We start from the raw sequence: 24,175 nt of genomic DNA on the forward strand, positions 1-24,175 counted from the left end.
GAATTTTAAATTCTTTAAACCAATTTTGTGTGGTCAGTTTCATATTTATAAATGCCAGCAGATCATTGGCTTGTTGCACATGAGGAGTGTCACAAAAGACAGGTATTGAAAATAACGTGGTGTTTTAAATCATTATTTCACCTTGCTTTAAGCGCCACAATGGTTACAAACTCTATCTGCATCCCTTTTTATTCCCTTTTTAATAGATGTCAAAATAATATTGCTATCATGGATTCTTTTGTTGTGAAAAAACTGAAACTGTCAAAGCCATATTGCACATAATGTACATAGTAGGAGAAGAGAAATTAAACAAATTTAATCATTTTGTAGACTAATTTGAGTACATGGCATTACAGTAGGCATAATAGCATAAATTAATCAGAATGGATGTTTGAAAAGTAGATTTTATTTTTAGACATATAATATCAAAAATCAAGCACAGTATCATGTGATTATATCTGTACCAATAAAGCTTGCAACAATTAAACAATACTGCATTTTCATAAGAGGTTTATCTTAACACAAAACAAGTGTGCTCAAAAATAAATTCACATATCGCATTTAAAAATTTGACAAACTCATTCGGGCTCTGTACAGTACAATACACTGCAAATTTGTATTAAGTCATAAAATATTACAGGAGCACATCTACATCACAATCTTCAACATTACTCTGTTTTATGAGTGTAGTCAGTGAGGACAGTGTACTGTTTGGATCAAGAATAGCAACAAGTGGAATATTCACTCCTGTCTCCTGAAACAAACGATTTTGCATCGTCATGGCTAACATTGAGTCCATTCCTAGTGTCACAAGGGCAGTTTCATCACCAATATCATCAGCATCAACGCCACAGATTTCAGTCAGAATTCTTCGAACAGAGTCAACCACAGATGAGCAAACATCTACCCTGAAACTCTCAACAATCTCACTTTTCAGTCCTTCCTCAACTAAAGCTGACAGACGAAACTTTAGAGATGCATTCTGGGAAAGGACGTGGTTCTTCAGATTCCTGAAATTGAATTTGCAGATCACCTGCTGGATATTGTTGGCTATCAGGCATTGCTCGAGTGCATCATGGATCTCTGAAACACTCATGGTTATCAGTCCTTTTGTTTCCAGGAATTGTTGAAAATGGTCTTTGTTCTCAAGCAGCCCCAGTCTAAGGGGACCCCAATTTATGGACTGTCCTGCAAGTCCGACGTTACGTCGGTAGTGACAAAAAGTATCCAGGAAAGAATTAGCAGCAGCGTAATTAGCTTGTGCAGCATTTCCAATGAATGAGGAGATTGAGGAATAGCACACAAAATAATCAAGTGTTGAGCTGTGTAGAGTTGCATGGTGAAGGTTTATCGCACCACAGACTTTGGGTTGCAGGACTTTGTGAAAAAGAGACCGATCGAGTGTTTCTAGTAACCCATCATGAAGCACAGCAGCGCTGTGAAACACCCCTCTGATTGGACACGAGGAGAAATGTTGTCCAATCACTGGGATGGCTTTTGTAACCTGGTCTGATACAGAAACATCACATTGAAGATTGAGAATTCTTACCCCGTACCTTCTCTGGAGAGCACTTATGTCCTCACGTATCTTTTCAGACGGTGTGCTCCGTGAGAGTGTGACTATACATCCTCCACCCCTGTGGGCAATAAACTTAACCGTTTCGAAACCCAAACCAGAGAGACCGCCTGAAACTACATACACGCCTCCTTTTGAAAACATCTGCTTGATTCTTGGAAGCAAAGGGATGGCTGACATCTTGCTTGTAGAATCATCACCACCCAAAGTTAGCAAGTTCAGAGTTTTTGCATCGAAGTATGACTCAGAATGCTGTGTAGACATATTTTCAGAGGATACTCTCTGAAAAGTGCTGTTTTGTATTGATGGCCATACCTTATGCAAATGCATTCCCTTTAACCATTTCTGTATAAGAGCTCCGTGTGCCTTAAGACGTGACTTCTGGAAGATTTTAGACATCTCAAGAGTCTGTATGCAAGTTGTCTCACTGTTCTGAATTACATCCAATGAAGAGCACCGTGGCTGCCTGTGGTCACAAACTACTACAATGCTATCGGCATTGTAAACTCTGGAGATCTCTGTCAAATGTGAGTGATCGTATGGGGGGAGAAGGACCAAAAGATTACACTTCTTTGCATTTTGGGCTAATTCAGCCTCAACACTCCAGCCTGATTTATTTGCTATGAGTTTCAATATCTTGACCAGAGCTGAGTCATGAACAGTGGACAAGACGCACAACCTTTTCGGTTGCTTGATCTTGAGTATTGAACAGTGCATAATCTCCCAGATTAAGACTAAGTATGAGACACATGGAACGTCTTTCAGAAAAGGTAGCCTTTTTATCTTAAAACAAACAGCTTCTGGGAGGACAACTTTGGAAGTAGCTTTCATGGGGTAACAACAGATGACATGATCTCCAACTTTAAGTTTGCTGACGTCCTTTCCGACAGCAGTAACCGTTCCGCTGAAATCAAGTGCCAGGAGACTGTGGTTATGACTTGTGTGCTTGTTCCAGTACATTGTCCTACCAAAGTTTAGTTCTGAGGTACTAACTGGAAAATAGTCAGATGAATGCACACATATTTTGTGGAGCCGAACCTCAATGCACCTTCTCTCGATAGCTCCAACTGAACTGTCTAAAGGCAAAGCGGACAAGCCTGTTACTTTGTAAGGTTCGGCGGTTTGCAAAGTAAAGTCCTGGAACCATAAAGGTTTTGATTCGACCTCTGCTCTCTGAACTGCGGAGATGGGAGTTTGTGTTATCATACTGGTGTACACCTTCCCTTTGTTAATGAAGACCTCTGGGCACTCGTTGCTTTTGTTTGAGTTAAGTACATGAGCTAACGCATCAATGTCTTCTCTTGACGCTGATGACAGATCAATTAACTGGAAAGAAACGTCTGAAAGCTCAGTAGCACATGCTCTTGTCATGCCTGAAAACACAAAGCCTGGATTTATATCATCAACTGTCCCTTCTGCACATCTGTATGTTATGACACGGATGGAGCAAACATGTCTGAAACTTCTCAAAGACAAAACAACCTGACGGTAAAGCTCACAGTTATCTGACAAGTTCTCTAGAATGGCCTGTGTCTTGAAGTTCTGACTCTGAATGGCCCACATAAACAGGATCTCATTTAGATCAGGGTCTGCTGTACTCAAAAGAGACTGCAAGTTGGGTACTTCTAAGACTGAGCTTTCTGTTAAATCAGGTGGAGGGACAAATACTGATTTTGGGTGCAAGCATTTCCTCAAACCTTTGGCTATCCCCAAAGTGTCCTCAAAAACCAAAGTCTTGATTTTAGTGGAATAACCACCCTCAGCGTCAATTGCTATCCTTTGGTTATGAAAGAAACACGATTTCCTGATATGCGCTTGCTTTTCCAGAAAATTAATTCTGGCGTCTTTTAGTTCGATCAACACGTGTCCATCTTTGTCAGTGAAACAACCGCAAACCTCAAAGTAGTCTGACGTGTCTTTGGTCTGTCTCACATAAATAAACATCTCTTTATTTGGAGGTGCAGATATAACCATACTACCAATTGCAGAAGGAAATCCAGGTCGGCTAGTGCTAGAGGCTGATGTTAAAACTGAGGACATTTGCAAAAAGCAATCCAAGACCACAGGGTGCAAGCAGTATTCATAGAGATGGTTGAGTAATTCCTCTGGAATCCTAATGCTGGTGACTGCCTCCTTGAATTCGTGCCCATAATGAACATCACCAAGCTGTCTGAAAGTAGGTCCATACTCGAATCCTACTTCATTGAGAGTGTTGTATACATCACTGCTTTTAATTATAGATGGGCATCTCTTTAACACTGTGTTAAGGTCAATGGTTCGCTGTTCTATGATGGCTGGCCCCCCTACGTGGATAATACTACCTGATGCATGCACAGTGTTAGTGGACTGTATCTGAAATGAGGTTTTGTCTGTGGCTGTCTCAAGCATTAAGGTAAGAGGAGGACAGTTCTTGGTTAGAATGAACAAACTTTGAAAATTGATGGAGATCTGTATTGAGGACAAAGGCACTTTTGGGACAACAGTTTCCATTACAGATGCAAAAGCCAGTTCAACATATAACGCACCTGGGGCGATTGCTATACCATTACTTTTGTGTTCCCAAAGGTAGGAGGTGGTACCTGCTGACAGGTTGCACTTGACCACTTTGCTGTCATGTTTGCTTGGTCTTATCAGTGGATGTGGACAGTTTGAGATTGTCTCACTACCCCTTCTTACGTCCTCAAAATACACCTCATTCTTTTGACACTCAAATTGGTATCTTGGGAAATGAATGGGATGTGTTTCAAACCCTCTGTAGAACTGGTTCCAGTTCACATCGCTTCCCAGCTCAAACAGTTTTGATACAGCACAGAGCATTGTCTCGTGATCTTTATCTGGCTGCACAGAAGGAAGAACTGTAGTGTCATTACCCAGGATCTCCATGATGTTCCTCTGGAGAGCCCGTCTTGGACCGATTTCCACGAAGACTGTGTTCGTCTTGTTTTTGGAAACTGATTTAATCGCTTTTTCAAATGCAACTGGCTTTCGGATGTTTCTCGCCCAGTATTCACCTGTTACAAAGTCCCCTTGATGACACATCTCTCCTGTTACTGTGGAAACCATCTCACACTCCATTTTATTTGGGGTCAAATATCCAATACTGTCTTTGATCTGGCCAAGTATAGGATCCATCATATGACTATGGTAGGCAGCAGGAACATCCAAGACATGAAGGAATAAGTTCTTGCTCTTAAATGAAGACTGAAGCTTTTGGTGCATGTGGTCGACAGCTTCTTTGTCACCAGACAGAACACATGACATAGGACTGTTCACAGCCGCAAGACAAATCTTCCCTGTATACGCAGGCAGAATTTTCACAACGTCTGTGGTGGCTAGGTTACCAATGACAAGCATCTTTCCACCCGTCACTTTGCTCTGCAGAGCGCTGCGATAGTAGATTATCTTCACTGCATCCTGAAGAGAAAGCAGACCAGAGCAATGGGCTGCGGCAACTTCTCCCACAGAGTGTCCAACAACAACATCTGGTTTGATGCCCCAGTGCTTAAAAAGGTGAACAGTGGCAACCTGGATTGCAAAAAGAAGCGGCTGGACGACATCTGGTTTTGAGAAATCTTCGTTGTCGTAGTTTTTTGCGATTTTTTGCAAAATACTAGTGCATCTGAACTTCTTAAAATGGTTTTCCACTTCTTTGACTTTGTCCCTAAAGATAGGTTCCTCTTTCAGTAGCTGCGTACACATTCCTCTGTAGGTAACACCATTCCCGCAAAATACAAATGCTAACTTCAGGTCTTGCTTTGTTTGCACTAAATTCTTGTTCCTGATGGATCCGAGTAAAGCTTTTAACTCTGACAGCGACGTTGCAGCAAAAACCTTCCTAAATTTGTGTCTCTTGTGGCTTCTTCTGCAAGCGGTTGTATAAGCGAGAGCTTGTAGATCAACTGTGTCATCAACAGAAATCCTCTGGTAAGTGTCATCTATGCACATTTGAAGAGATTTTTCCGTAGCTGCAGACAACGGAAACAGTTTTAGAGGCTGAAAAGTGTTGATGTCAGAGACTGTCGAAGTCACATACTCTTGGATAATAGCGTGAGCATTAGTGCCACCAAACCCAAAACTGTTTAAACCAGCCATCCTTATCCTGGAGCCACTATAAGGCCATTTCTCCGATCTGGTGGGGATTTTAAGGTTGAGAGCATTAGTGTCTATGCTGGAATTGTCGGGTGAGTAGAATACAGAGGGGACGATGGTTTCATGCTTCATCATCAACAGAATCTTTATGAGTCCTGCCACGCCAGCTGCAGATTCTGTATGCCCAATGTTACTCTTGACGGAGCCAATACAAACAGGCCCTGAGCTTAAAGGTCTTGCTTTGGCAATGATGTTTGAGATACTTGTGGCTTCAACTGGATCTCCTACTGGGGTTCCGGTTCCATGAGCTTCTATGTATTGGACATTTGCAAGGTAATTCTCAGAAGAGTAGATCATGCTCAGTAGAGCCTCCTGCTGGCTCATCGAGGGTTTGGTGATTGGTGTAACAGTGTGGCCATCTTGGTTAACTGCAGTCTTGCTGACAATGCCCCAGATGTGATCTAAATCCTCAAGTGCCTAAAAGCAAACACAGATTGCACCAGCTTAGTTTTAAGGAACACAGACAGCACACATTTAGAGATGTAACTCAAAATAATAGTATGGAAATTACAAAAAAGTAAATATCTACCTTTTTCAAAGGCTTTAGTAGGACTATACCACATCCCTCCCCTCTGCCATAGCCGTCTGCTGTGCGGCAAAATGGTTTGCTCGTGCCATCAGGTGAGATCATCTTCGCTTTGCTGAGGGCCACGAAGACTCGAGGCTCAAGGATGCAGCTCACTCCTCCACACAAAGCCATCTCACAGTCTCCTGGAGATAAGGAACAAGATGGCTACCACTTTAATATATAGTACTACACAGCTGCTGAGGTCTCCTACCTTAACATCTATATCACTGTGAAAGTGTTAGATATGTCTAAAGTGTTGAAATACTTAAGGGGACATTGTATTCGGTGTTACCTTGTCTGATGGCTTGACATGCCGAATGAAGAGCCACTAGGGACGAAGAACATGCACTGTCAATAGCAAAAGAGGGTCCGGTCAGGTTGAAATTGTAAGAGATTCTGTTGGCAGCGATACTCATGGCTGTTCCTGTACCATTGTAGTGGGTTATAGTGCTAGGACTGTTGTTCAAAAGCGTCTCATAATCCCTGTTCATAAGTCCTGAAACCAAACACAACACATTGTTTCAATATGGAAAAAGCAGCAGATTTTGCAATGACATTTGCTTGCTTTGTATATATTACCAATGTAAACTCCTGTTCTGGTTCCGCTCACTTTTTCCAAGGGCATCCCAGCGTCCTCTAAAGCTCGGTACGCACACTGCAGCAACAGTTTTTGCTGAGGGTCCATGTAATTCGCTTCAGCCTCATTGATGCCGAAGAACTTGTGATCAAATTCATTGAATCTGGAAAACAGTATGCGAACTCATTCGTTAATAGTTTTTTTATTTAGGAATGACAAACATTATATTTCTCAAATTCTTTGTGATGAACTGATGATTCTTACCCTTCGATGAGAGCAGCTTTGGTTGTTTGTGTTTTTCCTGGTTTGCTCTCATCAGGATGAAACCAATCTGACTTCTTAAATCTCTTATCTGGGATGTCCACGACGCAGTTCCTTCCCTCCACAAGAACTTTCCAGAAATGTTCAACACTTTCACCTGTGAAAGCAAAAAACTCTTGTACACATACACATCATATTTATAAAAATATGTAAGAATTTAAAAAATATATACTTTACCTCCTGGGAAATTACATCCAATGCCAATGACTGCAATGTCTTCATCCATTTTGTCAATTTCTTTCAATTATAATAGGTTAAAACAACAAATGATGAGATCCAGTAAAGCATCTGTGAGGTCTGGACTGCTCATGGTTGTGTCTAGCATTAATCTGAGTTCTCCACAGTGTTTAGGTGTTTTTAAAACCTTTCATGGCTGAAAACCAATGAGAACAATTTCTTTAAAACAAAAGGTCTTTAGATGCAGTTCTTCCTCTGAGAGTAACCAGTAATTGAGGTGGTTTGAAACAAAAGCCTGTAATTGAGGGCTTGAGTAAAGATGCACAAACACTGACTGCAATTTCCTTCACTGGATACAACAAAGCTTTGTCTCAGAGCTAAATTCATGATTGTCTTAAATTGGCATCCCTGAAGGCCTATAGTAAACGAGTGAGCAGCCTGAATCTGAGTGTGTTTAGACCATCAATTAGAAACAGGATAAGTGATGGTTATCTCAGTTTACTTTGTGTTCCTGATACCCACGATTTTTAGACTAAAGCACATCTTTAGAGTCTTTGAAAAGGGACACACTGAATTATACCAAATACATTTCAGTGTCTCCGTTAAAAGTCTTACAGTAATAAAGCACAAGGGATTTTTGAATAAGGTTTATTTATTTGTGTTTTATCCCATTTCAATCTTGATTGGGAGGTACACATTTTGAAAAGAAACAAACAAACACACACATATACAGTGTGTATATATATATATACCTGTATACAGGGGTCACCTGAGTGAGACACATACAAACAATTGTGCCGGGAAAAAACTTTCAGCCACAATTTTTAAAGGATTTCCAAATACATAACTTAAGAAAAACGTACAGTTCTGTGTTCAGCCCATTGCTCAGATTCTCACATAAAGATAATTTTTCTATATCTGTACAGTAGATCTGAAAAAGAATACTGGCATTCTGCTGTCACATTAAAAATTGGCTTGTGTGTAAAGTTGCACTGAAGCCTCTGTGCATTGTGGTTTGGTTTAAAAATGTCCCATTTTTAAGTTACAAATTGCTTTATTCAAAGAATGATATTTATCTCGATAAATAAATAAAAAATTTGAGGTGAACATTTTTGAAAATCATAAAGTCCGATTTTATGCTTTAGTGTCATCAGAGGAAATAACTGCTCATATAGGCATACTGTTGGCTTCCATCTACCATATCAAATTAATGTAAATGATGAAAACCCTTTACGCCAATGAGATGGCTAAAGGTAAAACGACAATATTTTATTAAAAATTCACTTCAAGAAACTATCGTCTAAGATTAATTTACAAACAAGTATGACAGTGTCTTTTAATGTTTCATCATCTGAGTGTTTTTCCCTCCAGGATCATCTGGATTTCTTTAGCATCTAGAGTCTCATAAGACAGGAGAGCATCAGCCAGCAGCTTGTGTTCTTTGCTGTAGGTCTTAAGTAGCTTTGTTGCTCTTTCATATGCACCCTGACAGAGAAAAACAGGAAACCTTATTGTCACAATACAGTATCTGTCAATATTACTGCAAACACTACAAGTGGAGCGGGACACACACCTGCAACAGTACCCTGACTTCCTGTTCCACAGCGGCCCGTGTCTCTGGACTGTAGTTTGTAAGGTCACTGTAGGTCATAACCCCCAGCTGTCCAAAGCAAAAAGAGTGGAGTGAACTGCAGATACATATAATCAGCAAAGGCTTCAAGTTGCAAAAAAAAAAAAAAGAGGGGTGGAAGTGAGTTATGAATGTAGGTTAGATCCAGCATGTGCAGTGTTTATTTTTCAAGAGGTTGAGTATGAAGCTGAAGAAGGGATTAGGATGAAACCCAGATTTAAGTCTGGAATGTGAGAGCTCACACAACATTTACATGGGTTTTAACACGTGGAAGGACTCAAACAAACTGCATCGCATGTAACAAAGATCAACCTTTTAAAAATGTCAATTGTATTTTTTCTACAATCTCCTCTGTGTGAAAATGTATAGCAGCTTTGCAATGCACATGCTATAAAAAAAGTTAATTGAATATAATAGAGGGTGAATCAAAACATTTGTTTTACATCATCACATAAAATGACAATGAATCACATCCAAGATTCTCAATACATGTAAGAAATGTAATAAAAAAAATTCAAATTAGTATAAAATGTCACAAAACCAAAAAGTGAAAAAATAACAATGGTTAAATAATATGTTTTTTTCATGCAAAACATGCTTTAAAACGTTATGGAAAATATAATTTAACGTTTTTTTCTGATTTTGGAATAAACCATAACCCAGGTATGTTCCTGACAGATTTCATCTTCATTAAGAACCGATAATAATTCAAGATTCAATTCAAGAACTCAATTTATCAAATAAACATTTAATCCTTGTGAAGCGTGTATAGACCAGATGCTGCTGTTGTACCTTGTCACTCATGCCGAACCGTGTCACCATCATCTGTGCTATTTTAGTGGCTCCATCAAAATCACTTGATGCTCCTATATGAGAAACAAGCAGAAGTTCATGATATCAACACTATCAAGAAATCAAAGTAGTATCAGTTGGAAACACATCTCACCAGTGGTAATGTTGTCATTTCCAAAGATCAGTTCCTCAGCGACTCTGCCGCCCATGCTGACATCTATCTGAGCCATCAGCTGAGCTCGAGTCTCTCTCCAGCGATCATTCTCTGGAAGAAATGACACCTGAGAAAAACCACAGGAACCACCATGATAGGTTTATCTTGTAAAGATCTAGTTGCATTTTTCTTAACATAACTGCACATTGTTGCACACTCAAAAAAGATAAGCCAAGTAAAGCTAAGAATAGCACTTAAGTCCAATGCAGGTGAAAGTGAAAGCTTGTGATGTCAGAAATGTATCAGCAAGTCAACTTCAAAATTGTAACTAACAGAAATACCTCTCAGACAACCCGGTTTCTGAAAAATCGACCAGGAGACCAGTTACTCACATGTCCGAGAGAAGGCCCGCGTGGCATGATGGTGGCTTTGTTGATGGGCATGGCGTGTTTGGTGTAATAAGCCACTATAGCGTGTCCTGACTCGTGATAGGCTGTAATCTGCTTGTTCTTCTGATCTATCTCCACACTCCTGCGCTCCGGGCCTGCACAGACAGAGGTAAAACCGTCAGAAAAGTCACTTTACAGCAATAATCTCTATCACATGATACAGAGAAAGAAGCGCGCCCCGCCCTACTGCCCTCACCCATGAGGATCTTATCCTTTGCAAACTCCAGCTCCTTCATGGTCACCTGCTTCTTCCCATCTACCGCTGCTTTCAATGCAGCCTGGTTTACCAGGTTCTCCAGTTCTGCTCCAGAAAATCCAACGGTTCCCCTGGCAATGATCTCAGGATCTACAGCTACAAAACACACAAGCACAACATTTACTGGATTACAATCAAGTAACATTACACACAGTTTGCATCTCAAGACTTTCATCGAGCTGTTTTTGATGCAGAAGCACCTCTCATGTAAACACTCCCCAACGCATCTAATTGAGGTCCGGTGAACCCAAAAGCTATCTAATTACACAGGGCTTCCTACAAACATTAGTTGATATTTAAAACATGTAGCTTTACGCACCCTTCAAAATCCTTCTTACCTGAATCAACTGTAATTCTTTTCAGATACCACTGCAGGATCTCAGTGCGGCCCCTCACGTCAGGTATGGGGACTGTGACCTGCATGTCAAACCTGCCTGGTCTGACTAAAGCACTGAAACACACAGGCACTGGTTATAACATGAATATTAATATAGAGTCTTTGCATCGATTATCATTGAATTGCTGCATGCATGCAAACAAGCAATGAACAGATGATGGAAGACACCCACTTGTCCAAAGCTTCGGCAAAGTTTGTAGCTCCAATCACAATCACCCCTTCATTGGGTTTGAACCTGAAATAAAAAAAGAGAGAACCATGTGAATCATTTCAAACAGACGATCTGTCTATACAGAAGTACACAGACACAGACTGACCCGTCCATCTCGGCCAGCAGCTGGTTGACGGTCTGTCGTGAGAACGGGTGCATTGGAGAATCGATTCGCTTTCCACCGACACTGTCTAGCTCATCAATAAAAATCACACATGGAGCAGAAGCTTTGGCCTCCTCTGTGAGGAAAAACAAGCAAAATAAAAGTGTAGATTAACAATGTGGTATAAGAATACAGTTTTCAGTGTTTAATTCGAAGAGATTCAAAGACTTACTGAAGAGGTTCCTAATGCGGCTCGCTCCAACTCCCACGAACATTTCGTCAAATTCAGAACCTGAAGCGTAGTAAAAGGGCACGTCTGCTTCCCCGGCAACAGCTTTGGCCAACAGAGTCTTTCCTGTTCCTGGAGGTCCCACCAGCAGGATGCCTCAAGACAGGTACATACTTCATGAACCCAAACTACAAACCGAGACAACCGCAACCCAAAACGAACTAACGAAAAAAAAAGCAGTCGAGAATCTCACCTTTGGGAAGTTTACCACCAAGCACTGTGAATTTCTGGGGATTTCGCAAAAATTCAACAACATCCTGAAGCTCCTTTTTGGCTTCCTCTACACCTTTCACGTGTTCAAAGGTGACATTCTTCATTTGAATGGGATCCATGGCTGAATCCAGGCGAGAGGTGGTGCGGAAACTAACTGTCATTGCGTATCAATACAACAAACCATGAATAAACAGAAAATTGTTCAACATTCTAATAAGACACTTTTAAAATCACCCAGTTTAATTTCAATGTCATTTAAAAAATAGGTTGCGAATAACTGCAAATGATTAGTTAATATATCTAATTTTACAGAACAAAAATGTTGCATACATAAAATGTCTGTCATTAAAATATAGAAAGAAAGAAATGACAATGAAAGAAATGAAAGGAATAAAGAACAAACCAGCATCAGAAAACGACCCTTTGCCAGAAAAGAAAGGACTTCTGGACAGTCCATACAGACTAGCCAACAACAAAACGAACACGACCAGACGTGTCTTCCTTACAACGTCTGTGAAAAACAGAGCACAAGAAAGACATTTGTAGATTGAAACCATTAATAAATGTCAGTGTGTAATGTCAAAAAATCAACAGGAGCTTCAGATAAGCTGAAAAGCATCACCTTGAGTTCTCCGTGTCAGCGCCTGAGCTTTCATGAAGCCTTCTGTAAAGCCGGTCTTAAAAGCGTCCTGATGAGACACCGGCAGGTTCTTTCTTCTCAATAACTGCTCAAGACTTTCAACGTTTTGCTTGTCCTTGGTAAGGAGACCCTGAAGGACACAAGAAGACGACCAACAAAAAGAGAGAGAGCAGGGGAAGAATTTCCAATTGTCGAAAATACACAGAAATGAAGCATTTTGCGCCCTGAGAGAAGCACTGTGTTATTAAATGTGTGAACAAAAATGTGATGTTATTCACTAACCTTCATGAAGACTGGAGTATAATTCGCTGATTCTATTGGACCTTCAGACTGCTGATGTCTGGTCTTGGTTCTCATTGTCTTGAAACCTCTGTTTTGGACCCAGACTACACAGGACAACATGCAGATACACAAAACACCATTCGTAAGTATAATGCGAGAGTATTTCAGAAATCCTTCATGTTGTGTTAGCATGTAGGTAAAGATTCACTGCATTACACTGCAGATGGTGCAAATCTGCACAGACAGCGTGAAGAGGGCTGGAGCTTTGCCTGCGAAACACTGAAGAGCCAAAGAGTCCAGTGTGTTTGTGAGGGAACCCTATGATACCAAATGAAAGAAGACAAAAAAATTACATTCCCAAAAATGTGGGAAAGGTCGTTACATTTAACATGGTGCAAAAACAAACAGGCCAGATATGCAACGTGGTCAAACATACGGATTCCATAACAAGCATGACGTCATTACGTGATGTTCACCATGTTTATTTTGGAAGAAGGAGGGTGCGGAAACATGAGACGTTTTCCATTCCGTGTAGGTCTGAACAGCGCTTCGGAGAGTCTTCTCCTCCAGATCTAAAGATGGCATCAGTCTTCTTAGAACATCATGTACGTGACTAGACCTCAGCTTTGATAGACACAGATCCTCCAGGTTTGCTTTAGGCTGTAAAAACACATTGTTTTTTTCACAAGCTGTGTGTTCTGTCTGCAATGCAAACATGAACTCTGTACATGTTTCCGTCACAGTTGTACCTCATTGTGAAGTAGGTCATGTTCAGATGGACGATCTCTCTGTAAACTCTGAACTGACATGCTGATGGCAGAATTGGCTGAACTCTTCAAGTACTGGATCACATTGATAAGATGGGTCAAAGGCACTGTTCCCTAAAATAGAACAGAAAGAACCGATTTTTGGTCACATTGCATAAACTTGCGTAGAAACGCTGGTTTACTTATTTTAAAAAATATCACATAAACCAGTGCATTGTATTGCCAGTTATGAGTTATCTGAGACACAATACTGATAAAGATCGTTTATATGCTTTCCTGCAGGACAGTTATGTCACAGCTGACATACTGACACACAACTCAAACATACACACACATTCACTCTTAAAAATACATACACTGTCTTCTTACACAACTACGTTTGATGAATAAACAAAATTAAGTTACTATTACATAGCATTGTCACAGCAACCCTGAGGGTCAACACTTCACACGTTCAGCTAACAATATTTAGGTCTAATCTGTATATTAATGACTGAATGTGTAATAAACGTCAATCTGTCAACAACAATGATAGCATCAATAACAATAAATCTCCATATTAGCTAAATCCAATGGTTTGATGTAATAACTAGATCTGATGATGTAATGTTCTGAACAAATGGCAGAATCTGAAAGGAACATTTAATAATACTTAATAACAACAAATGCCTTGTTATAAGTAACTACTCAGATCTACATTAAAAAACATGAAAGTTTCTGTTATAAAAACAAATACACTTGATGACTACATGCCGCCACTAACATTTTTATTTTGTTACACTTATTAAAAATGGTTGGAAAGTAAGTGTTTAACACGACTTCTTGCATTCATACCTGGGACTGAAAGGTTGTAGGTAGAGAAAACATATTTTCCCTTGAGTTCTGGTTGAGAGATTTCTTGCTCTTGTCAGATCCGCTGCCAGTGTTATGTTCTCGGTTTTTGTTTAGCGGTGTTGTTAATATAACCGGTTTCTCCACGCCTTTATTTTATTGAAGGGCATGAAAAGCGTTGTTAAAATCACCGAACTAATCACTGTTACGTACTAGCCTTCACTTATTCGGTGGATGTTTAAATCCCCAATTAGTTCTCGTTACTGCCACCTCCTGGACAAAAGGCGAGGAGCGGTCAGGACTAGTTTGCCAGAAGTACCATAATGCATCAGAAAAATATTTTGGATACATTCTATGAACAGCTCTTGGCCAAAATGCTTGACAATAAAAATCGCTTTAAGAAGAATGCAAACTAAAAAAGCACATTTTAAATTTAAAATTGTATTGTACATTTGATCAAAATCGTGGCTTTTCATTAGCAAAGCAAAATAAAAGTAAATTCCATCGGGGTCTCATTGGCAGCCTCTAGTCACAACATCTTGATGAAAAAGCATACCACGATGTACTTTAATTTTTATATAATGCACCCCGTTTGGAGAAATTAACAGTTTGATGATAAATGGTATGCTTTAGTGTGAAAATATTCAGCGTCAAAGCGGTTTGAGACTAGACTCAGCTTTACTTCCGGGTTAAATTACATGAAATTTGTACGGGCTAGAAAATGATCCCATTAGTATTCTACGTCTAAATTAAACCATCTGGATGAGAATGCAGTGGCAGTACGTAACAACTGATAATTAGAATGATAACCTGTTCATTTTTACAAATACAAGAACGAGTCATTTTATTTTGATCACATAAAAAACACAAATGCATAAAAACTTTGCTTTTAATTTAGGAACAAACAACCAGAGCTGTTCGTCCAATGAGATCATCTAACTATTTTGATGATCTTTCAAACATAAGCATTTAAAAAATCTTAAATTGAATGCACCTGGAAATATGTCAAAAGGCCTTTAACATTGCGCTCGGTGACGCATTTAAGCACTTCCGCTATTTCACAGTCTACGCAGAGACTGGAAGTTGCATCAGACGAAGTACAAAGCCGATCTCTGCTTTTGATTCCAATCTCGTTTAAACAACCTAAATTAACACACACACAAAAAAACAAGGATCTCTAAACGGCCTTGTTTGCCGGCATATTCATCCGTTAAAGTTCTCGCAGTATTATCGCATGTCCAATATACAGAACCTCCAGTCTTTCGGTAAGTTAAAGCATCGTGCACGAGGTTGTTTTTCAGACAGTCTGAGCACGGCGCGCATGAGTTTTAATGCAACAAAAGAATATCGAAAGAAATGAAAATGTTATGTAAAAGGTTTAAAAGGCATGTTCTAAAAAAGTACGTTAACCTTTTGCGTGTGAGGAAAATCGCACAAAATTGGTATCGTTGTGTTTGTGTCGATCTTACAATAACCGCATGCAAAATATTATGTTCGGCATGCTAGTATAAAAAATTATATCCCATTTATTGGAAATCTAAACATTGCTGGTGCTTCCTCTTTTGTTCACCTCACGTAACGTTAGGCCTACTCGTGGAACAAAACCCACCCCTCGTGGATGCGTGCGCATGTGCTATTGTTTTTGTTACTTGCAGTCTGAAAAAAGTCTTTGCTTTATCTTCATCGGTTTTTATTTATTTCTGTAGATCCCTTTGCTGATGCAACTAAGGGTGACGACTTGCTCCCGGCCGGGACAGAAGATAAAATCCACATAAGGATCCAGCAACGAAACGGGCGCAAGACATTGACCACAGTGCAGGGCATTGCTGATGATTACGATAAAAAGAAACTGGTGAAAGCCTTTAAAAAGGTATTTTCTGCTTGTAGTTAAAGTCCTTTAGGGTCGTAATGTGTTAAAATGGTGGTTTTAACCGTGCACTTTCACTCTATAGAAATTTGCCTGCAATGGTACAGTGATTGAGCATCCAGAGTATGGAGAGGTGATTCAACTGCAAGGTGACCAGAGGAAGAACATTTGTCAGTTTCTGATGGAGGTAACTATTGCTTAAATTTCTAAAAGGTATTTGAGTGATTAGACTAGTCTTTTTTTGTGTGTAAACACCTTTTCACTTTTTTGTTTTACAGATCAACATTGTAAAGGAGGAACAGTTGAAGGTTCACGGTTTTTAAATGGACCCTTCAGGGGTTTTCTAAGGACTGCACCAGCATGTAGCAATCCAACTATATAGCAGGGTTTTTGTGGAACATGCTAGAAAACTGACTGCAGGGTAAAGCTGTTGTTTTTACTGTCATTCCAAGCTCAAATCTTCATAATGACCTCAAGCAGGCTGCTAAAACCAGACTGGTCTGTGTTAGACACTGAATCTTTATTGCTGATGCTAGTGAGCGTTTTATGTTAGACACTTGATTGCACAATATCTTTTTATCGATGACAATAAAATTGTGTGACTTTGTATGTTTTCGTGGCCTTTTTATTTGCTCTTTACGGTCTACAATAAGCATCTGTGCAGTGAAGTATGTTCCTGTGGTTTTATTCATGCAAGAATGTTTGGGGTAAAGCCATCAATACTTTCTTTTGGTAAATAGACCTATGCCGGATTAACAAAATTGCAAACCCAACGTGTGCACTTATTTAGCAATTTTGCCTTAGCCGTGCTATTCTAAACCGCAAGAGGCTTCAGAAAAGTCTTTTCTCTGTTTGTTTTTTTCAGGGTTCAATATATCAAATGTTCTCGTTTGGATTCTTGTCAGGGCTGAAAATTCCTTTAGCTGTGACCCCAGTCTGCAGTGTCCAGGCTGTCCCTCTTGAAGGTGTGGTTTACTAGATGGCTGTATGGGAATTTCAAACACTTGCCATAGCGGAATCATTTGAAGATGCGTTAAAATTAAAGAATTTTATAATTTAACCCAAATTTTGAGGTTTTGAAAAGACACCACGTATATGGTAAAATTTAACTTATAAATAACATGCTAACTAAATGGACAGTTTGAATGCAACGGAGTTGCTTTTTGAGAATGCATTGCATGATGTAAATTTGATTTTACTAAAATGCCACAACTTCTGGTTTGAATGTGCTAGAGACCCACATGCATAAAAATTAAGAATGTAAGTTTTTTTCAACATGGTATAATGCCATGCTTTGTGCACATAGCTGCCTATTTTGATTAAATTTTTGTTGTATAAGCTTTCTGGTAAACTAATGAATATAGGTCAGACGAACTATAGATTATTAGTATTTTGCCTGTATAAATTATCTTGATATTTCCTCCTCGGATATCTTTGAGAACATTGCTCGTATTCCGGAAGAAAAAAAAATGGCAAGGGAAGTGTTTTTCTAGTCAATATCCAGTTAAATTTCCTTTTACATAATAGATATAAAGGACAAAGAACCTTTTAATTTATCTGAGCCCATGTTGTTATTATAAAGTCCCTAAATTGATTTGTGCAACATATTGGCCGCTGAAGAGTGTGTTAACTTTTTTGCGAAGTCAAAGACATTGTTTGTCGTTAGGGTGTATTAGGGCAAAATAAGGTGCTGAGTTCTGGTTTCAGCAGTTTAATAGCTGGTGTCTCACAGAAAGAAGGAAACAGACGGCGCATGTGCTGATGCCTGGGGCCGTCCACCATCCTCTGCTTCACTCCATTACCTCCAGCAGACAAACACACTGAGTTAATGATGGATATCTCCGATGCATCAGCACTCTTTCGCCCTAACGTTTTACTCTGTTCTTCCCCTCCACTCTTTTCAGACAGTCCTTTTATTTCCCCATCTTTATGATATTTTGTTCGTAAGTTTAAAAGTCATTTTGCAGCTCACTGAGTTGTATGCGTCTATTGTGTTTAAATATGGAAAAGGAAAGGATTTGCTTTGCGTATGTATTAATTTCACATGCACGCTTGAAATTGGACAGAACTGTTAAATGTCCGTCTGGCAGTCGGCAGATTCCATTATTTTGCTTTGTGTTTAGCCAGAGGCCAGCCAGCTGTTCTTGTTTTTTTTTTTTTTGCGTGGTATTGCATTCCTGAGCGCTCAACCATCTCTGCTCACCTATAAGCGGTGATTCAGCCTCAGACGGTGTTTAACTGCAACATGATATCAACAATTAATAATAATAGTCCCTGACCCTCACCCATTCCTTTATCTGAATACCACTGTCATTTCTGACCAACAGAAATGTATACTGTATATACACCAGCTTTATGTTAAAAGAGGACTGAGGTAAATGTAAAGAGACCAGCGCTGGTTTGGTGTGGTTCTTTTGTGGAGTCAGTATCTGTATACATTTATAACTTGAAGATTACAAAAAAGCCAAAGAGAGACATTTTCATTGCAATTGCATTGAAAAAAATGTAACACACATCGTAGAGTCTCTACACAGAGCTTCTGTGACAACATGCCCCTATTGATGGCCATATTATGTCACTGCATGGGGTAAGTTGTCACAATGACAACATGCAGTGAATTGACACTAATTTGAAAACAATACCCATGTCCCAAGACTCTATGATCAAAATCTACCTTCATTGTTTTGATCCATGTGCTCACTTGTTTTATCCATTAGTATTCTAACAAAATAAATAAAATGGTATAGGGCAGAAGTGGCTAATAAGAATGTCCCTTTGAGGACACTGCCTATACGAATACATCTATATGCCATTACTTCAGAAACCACCAGGCGGCGATATATAATTGATATTGGTGAACACCTACCTTGGCAATATTTCATAAAACAAGTATCAAATATTAAAGCTGTTTTCTGCACACATCTTTAAGCAGACACATCCTATACTATACGCGGATCAAATATTCCGTTGAAAGCAAAGCACTGTAGGCTTCTATAATACTGTAATGAAGGCTGACATAACATATGGTGCGATTCCCTTAGAGCCTAAACGTCCCCCCTCTCTTCACTTTACACACTCAACCTAAAAACAGCAGCTCCTCAGAACGATGGCGTCCATCCAGTTCTTGTGCTCGACTCTAAACTCAGCCTCCATCTACCAAAGTTCCCGTATTCACGGCATCGTACGTATCGTTTGAAAGACACCCGAGGCCTGAGATGCAAGGCCATACTTGGTTTGGTGACCGAAGGTGCTTGTGATGTTTGGGGATGGAGGTGTGGCACGTACACACAGCCTTTTCTGCTAATAGCGCTAAAATATCCCAATTAAAATAAGGAACAGGGGAGTATGGGTTTTCATTGGCTCATGCTCACAATGTCGGCAGCTGCCAGGGAAACGGACGGTCTGGCGCTGCTACAATATGTTTCTCGGAGTGATCCATTTTTAGATATGAGAAGAGAGTAATGCAGAATGTCTGTGCACCATATGCACGCAAAAGTTCACAATTGCACTTTGTGTGGTTTTCAGACATATACAGGGGTTAATTGGTGAGACACAACCAACTAGATGGTAATTACGTCTCATGTAATTTTTATCCCAGTTCCTCAGGGGACTGTGGGTCATTGTGGACACCCTGCGTGTTTTCACCGAGTAAAGTTAAAGCTTAAGGAAAAGGCCAAAATATTAAACGGGCTTGACAGGAGAGTGGAGACACATATAACGTATTAAGCAATGCTCTGTGCCTAGAGGTACAACATAGCACTGTCTGGATAATGTTGTCACACTGAACGTCTTGGCTAACCTTCTTTTGAAATGATCAAAATGTTCTCGCAGTAACGTTAAAAGAGCATTTTATCAAACGTTATAAAACGTTGATATAAGAACAGCATTCTTGCTTTGTTGAAAACATTGAAAACATTCAGAAATAACATTGCAGCTTAATAGCAAAACATTCTCAGAACCTATTTTTGTTAACTGGGTTGATCTAGCTGGCGACCAGTATCCAAGCAGCAAATAACCTAGTGATGCCAAATTCCGAGCTCTATTAAATCTACTTTTATGTAAAGCAACTCTAAAATGCATTTAAAAAAAACCTGATTGAATATGTTGATGAGAGAAAATTTGACTAGTATTTTATTCGCTAATGAAAATGCATAATTTACTATTTACGGCATGTGCTGTTTTTAGTGCTTATAAAATAATTTCTTTGTTTACTTTAAAACATGCTAAGATCAAGCTCTATGGGGAGTCGGCCATTCGGAGTCTCTCACCTTTTCGTGTGCTTAGTGTGTCGTGTGATGCGTGTGAGTGATTGTTGCTTGTGTGGAGTACTAAATCAGTGAACTACATGCGTTCAGTCAACTAATTGTGTTCATGTAGCTCAGTAGAGGTTGTATGAACACATATCTGATTAAAAAGTACACTGTAAGTCACTGGATTAAAGTGTAAATGTAAAGGTTTCTAATACCTTTCAAAATGCAATGACATGGCAACTTAGAAAACTGAGTCCGAGGCCTTTTAAACATCTGTCTATATCTGTCTTTTCTATTATGCAATGAGAATATGGTAAACTCATAAGCTTTCTCCTCCACATGCTCCATACATGAGGAACGCACATGTGTGTCGATGTGTTTTTGGCCAGCCGCTGCAGAATGTGCTGGGCCCAGTCTGTATGGGATGGTGTTTTGAGAAAGGGAAGATGACGACCCCCTGCAGAGCTGCCTAGCTGCTCACTGCATTTCTGAAAGATTCCAAGTGATTTACAACCTCCTGTCGCACACAGACAGACAACTTGACGGATACACAGACACAGTCAGAAATGAGATATACAGACGGACAAATAGAACAGAACGCCATCTTGGAAAGAAGACACAATAGCTGTTTGCGATGTTCTCGTTTTAATTCCTTGGACTGGGAATTTGATATTTGCAATGTTTGGAGCTTTGTTGTTTTATTATGCTTTTTGTTTATTTCTGTGTGTAACAAAACTATTGATGATGTGAGTGTTTAATTCTCCTTTATAGAGAATATAATACACTATATTATATTATATATCTGCATCACCCTATTGCAAAATATACTATTAACACTGAAACATCAGTGAGATAAATTATGGTGATGATGATGTCAAGTAATTTTGGTGATTTGTGATGTTTGGATGACAGTCAGCATGGCTAAAACAGACCAAAGTGCTTTTAACAAACCTTTGCCACAAAACTGGAGGCACAACATTTTCTAGAACAAAGACCAAATATGGTTTAGCTTATCAAATTTTTCAAGCCAAACTTTTTACAAGAAGGGGATGTCCAAATACTTTTGACATGTATTTGATGCATACTTGTTTCACTAAAACTAAATGATGTTAATGGTTGACTAACGATTAATACTAAAGATATTTTTAATTGTAACATGCTTATTTAAAGAAGAAAAACACTTTTTATACCATAATTTTCTTCTTTGGTCAAGCCAATAAAGCACGCTGAATTGAAACTATGCTCTTTAAAAAGGGTTAAAAAACAGCCTTGCTAAATTCAGAAAACAATGCATGTATTAATACAAAACTTCTTATGCAAAAATACTACATGATTTACTCACCCTCAAGTTGTTCCAAATCTGTTTTTTTTTGTTCTGTTTAACACAAAAGAAGATATTTTGAGGAATTTAGGAAATCAAAAAGTTCTGGCATTTAACTTCTATTTTAGTTTTTTCTGCCATAGTAGTCAATGATGCCCCAGAAATGTAAGTTGCAAACATTTTTCCAAATATCTTTCTTTGTGTTCAACAGAACAAAGAAACTACAGGTTTGGAACAACTAGAGAGTTATTAATGACAGAATTTTATTTTTGTGTGAAATGACATAACTGGCCATAACTATCCTAATTGACTAAATAAATACTTTTCTTGATCGAAAAGATCATTATAGTACATCTCAGAATGTAAAACTGTCCCACTTCTACACAATTCTAATGAGCCTTACTTATTCCAAACAGCTCTTTTATTAAGATTCCTTTTAAACTAATTACGGAAATAGTCATTAATACATTTACATGCTGATGTGTTCATCTTCAGAGTGTAGGCTATTTACAACATTTTATCATCAGTGTTTCAATCACAAATCATAATTAATATTGAAGCGTTTCACACAATTTTTAAATCCAAATCTCACTTAATTGCTAAGCAAGGTTACAACCAAACGAGCAGCGTGTTGAAGCACATGCTAATGCAACAGACAAAAATCATGATGTTAATGAAACCGTTGCATTTCTTTAGCAAACACTTACAGGTATTGTGAAGCACATCATATTTGGCAGTTGGCTGGTATTGCATGTGTTTAAAATGCAGTGTTTAATTAAGAATTTGGCTTTTCACCTCAACCAAAAGACAGAATGGCAGAATTTCACATTGCCACAAAAATCCTTCTTTTAAAAATAACCTGTCTTCCCTTCTCATTCCAGCACTGTCAAACTTTTAAAAAGTGGACCAAAGTGCTTTTAAACAGCATAGAGCATGACAAATGAGAGAAGCATGTTAAAATCATTGCAAAAAAGTCCTTGGAAGACAAATGAATTTTCAGCAGAATAATTAACTTAATTAACAAATTTGCATGCATATTCATCAAGCTATTGAAGTCTCTCCAGCCCGGCTTGATGAACGTTGCTGTAATAACCATCTCATTTACATTCCACCATCCACTGCTATAGAGTCGAAAATGAAAAATAAAAGAAGTGGCACATTTCTGCATGCGCACACACGCGGATCATCTGAAAACAGGCCGCGGTATATGGTTTTGTGGAACCGTGATCCACGTTTGTGTTATCGTGTCGAGGTAGCGCTGTAATGAGCTCCAGTGGAAGGCTGTGTGTGTGCGTGTCTGCCCTCGGCCCCTTCCAACCTCTCCTGGGTATTTTGTTGGCAGTCTTCCCTGCTTGCTGTTCTCGGGGGCTGGCAGACAGTGCTACCCGTCGTCTCTGCAGGCCAATCTTAACAGGCAGCAAGGTGTAACAGCACAGACTGGCACACAAGGCCCGAGGATACCGTCGCAACCTAGTTCACCTCAAACAAACACGCAAACATGCATCTAAACAGGCATTAATGTGTTTAAGTATTTAATTGCAACCACATTTTTGCAGTATAAGCACATTAATAGATATTTTAAAAGTACATTTTTATGTTTCTTTTTAGAGATGCACCGATACCAAATTTTCTGAATGTTATTAATTCATGTAATGACTATTAATATTGAACATCAAACTGGTAATGTTTCTTAACATGAAGAGTTTGGTTCCAAAATGAGATAACTCAGTGTTATCATGTTTTTATTGTGTTAGTTAGCTGTATTTTTTGAGTTATTATGGCTTAAATCAAAACAAACCAACTGCAGTTTGATAGATATTAATTGGAATGCACAATAAAAAAATATGATTTTTGAAAAACTCTGAAAACCGAGTTATGTCATTTTGGAACCAAACTCTCATTTTCTACATACAAGGCTGTCTTTCTACAAATTCATTGCATTTTCCTGTCCTTTTTTGATTAACTGGATATATCCGATACTGATTACTGGCCGATATATCGGTCCATCTCTAGCTCTTTTTTATTATTTGCATAATGGTGCGAGGACACGAAACGCTGAGTTGAACACATCACAGCAACCACACGCGCACCAAAGCTCAACCCAAAATGCGTTGACGCACACCAATAAGAATAAAAAAAGGTTGCTGAGGACATTGCAATTGTTTTATTGGAGCTGTCTATTGTCTATTTAAAGTGTGCCATATCCATCAGAATTGATTTATGAACTTATGAGCGTGATGACAGTTTTAACATAGCATCGCTGTGAATGCGTCAAACAAATGTTCAGATCAAAGAATATGAAGGTGGGGTGTTTTTATTTATTTATTTCGTTGTCATTTTAAATTGAAGAGAAAT

The 24,175-nt window shown here is 39.0% G+C and overlaps 3 protein-coding genes across 4 annotated transcripts; 1 reads left to right on the forward strand and 2 right to left on the reverse strand.

Annotated features, from left to right (window-relative positions):
- Positions 1–634: 634 nt before the first annotated feature.
- Positions 635–7,420, reverse strand: pks1 (polyketide synthase 1). Its single transcript, XM_057322034.1, has 6 exons — positions 7,369–7,420; positions 7,135–7,288; positions 6,873–7,033; positions 6,586–6,789; positions 6,255–6,436; positions 635–6,142 (listed from the first exon to the last, which is right to left on the reverse strand). The coding sequence occupies exons 1-6, from the start codon at positions 7,415–7,417 to the stop codon at positions 635–637; spliced, it is 6,258 nt and encodes a 2,085-aa protein (XP_057178017.1). The 5' UTR covers positions 7,418–7,420.
- Positions 7,421–8,002: 582 nt separating this feature from the next.
- yme1l1a (YME1-like 1a) lies at positions 8,003–14,586 on the reverse strand. Of its 2 annotated transcripts, XM_057322489.1 has the most exons (18): positions 14,386–14,580; positions 13,534–13,665; positions 13,261–13,444; positions 13,001–13,102; positions 12,785–12,888; positions 12,485–12,632; positions 12,266–12,373; positions 11,843–12,016; positions 11,593–11,745; positions 11,364–11,496; positions 11,219–11,281; positions 10,988–11,100; positions 10,590–10,745; positions 10,337–10,488; positions 9,945–10,071; positions 9,791–9,864; positions 8,942–9,028; positions 8,003–8,853 (listed from the first exon to the last, which is right to left on the reverse strand). In XM_057322489.1, exons 1-18 carry the CDS (start codon positions 14,416–14,418, stop codon positions 8,716–8,718), a joined length of 2,181 nt encoding a protein of 726 aa, XP_057178472.1. In that variant the 5' UTR covers positions 14,419–14,580; the 3' UTR covers positions 8,003–8,715. The 2 variants fall into 2 exon arrangements, 1 of the variants encoding a protein (XP_057178472.1); XR_008961840.1 differs by lacking the exons at positions 8,003–8,853; positions 8,942–9,028 and having other exon boundaries at positions 9,945–10,055; positions 14,386–14,586.
- An 851-nt stretch (positions 14,587–15,437) lies between these two features.
- On the forward strand, positions 15,438–16,856 carry eif1b (eukaryotic translation initiation factor 1B). The gene is made up of 4 exons (XM_057322819.1): positions 15,438–15,647; positions 16,089–16,252; positions 16,335–16,436; positions 16,528–16,856. The coding sequence occupies exons 1-4, from the start codon at positions 15,617–15,619 to the stop codon at positions 16,570–16,572; spliced, it is 342 nt and encodes a 113-aa protein (XP_057178802.1). The 5' UTR covers positions 15,438–15,616; the 3' UTR covers positions 16,573–16,856.
- Positions 16,857–24,175: the final 7,319 nt, after the last annotated feature.

Source organism: Triplophysa rosa, linkage group LG23, assembly GCF_024868665.1.
Source record: "Triplophysa rosa linkage group LG23, Trosa_1v2, whole genome shotgun sequence".
Classification (NCBI taxonomy): Eukaryota; Metazoa; Chordata; class Actinopteri; order Cypriniformes; family Nemacheilidae; genus Triplophysa; species Triplophysa rosa.

Coding starts and splice junctions, on each gene's coding strand:
- pks1 (XM_057322034.1), bottom strand. CDS start 7,417: ATGGATGAAGACATTGCAGTCATTGGCATTGGATGTAATTTCCCAGGA. Junction 6,790..6,872: donor CAGAACAGGAGTTTACATTG/GTAATATATACA, acceptor GTTTGGTTTCAG/GACTTATGAACAGGGATTAT. Junction 6,143..6,254: donor TACTAAAGCCTTTGAAAAAG/GTAGATATTTAC, acceptor GTTTGCTTTTAG/GCACTTGAGGATTTAGATCA.
- yme1l1a (XM_057322489.1), bottom strand. CDS start 14,418: ATGTTTTCTCTACCTACAACCTTTCAGTCCCAG. Junction 13,103..13,260: donor CTTCTTCCAAAATAAACATG/GTGAACATCACG, acceptor TTGGTATCATAG/GGTTCCCTCACAAACACACT. Junction 11,101..11,218: donor TTTGCCGAAGCTTTGGACAA/GTGGGTGTCTTC, acceptor TGTGTGTTTCAG/TGCTTTAGTCAGACCAGGCA.
- eif1b (XM_057322819.1), top strand. CDS start 15,617: ATGTCCAATATACAGAACCTCCAGTCTTTCG. Junction 15,648..16,088: donor ACAGAACCTCCAGTCTTTCG/GTAAGTTAAAGC, acceptor TTATTTCTGTAG/ATCCCTTTGCTGATGCAACT. Junction 16,437..16,527: donor TTTGTCAGTTTCTGATGGAG/GTAACTATTGCT, acceptor TTTGTTTTACAG/ATCAACATTGTAAAGGAGGA.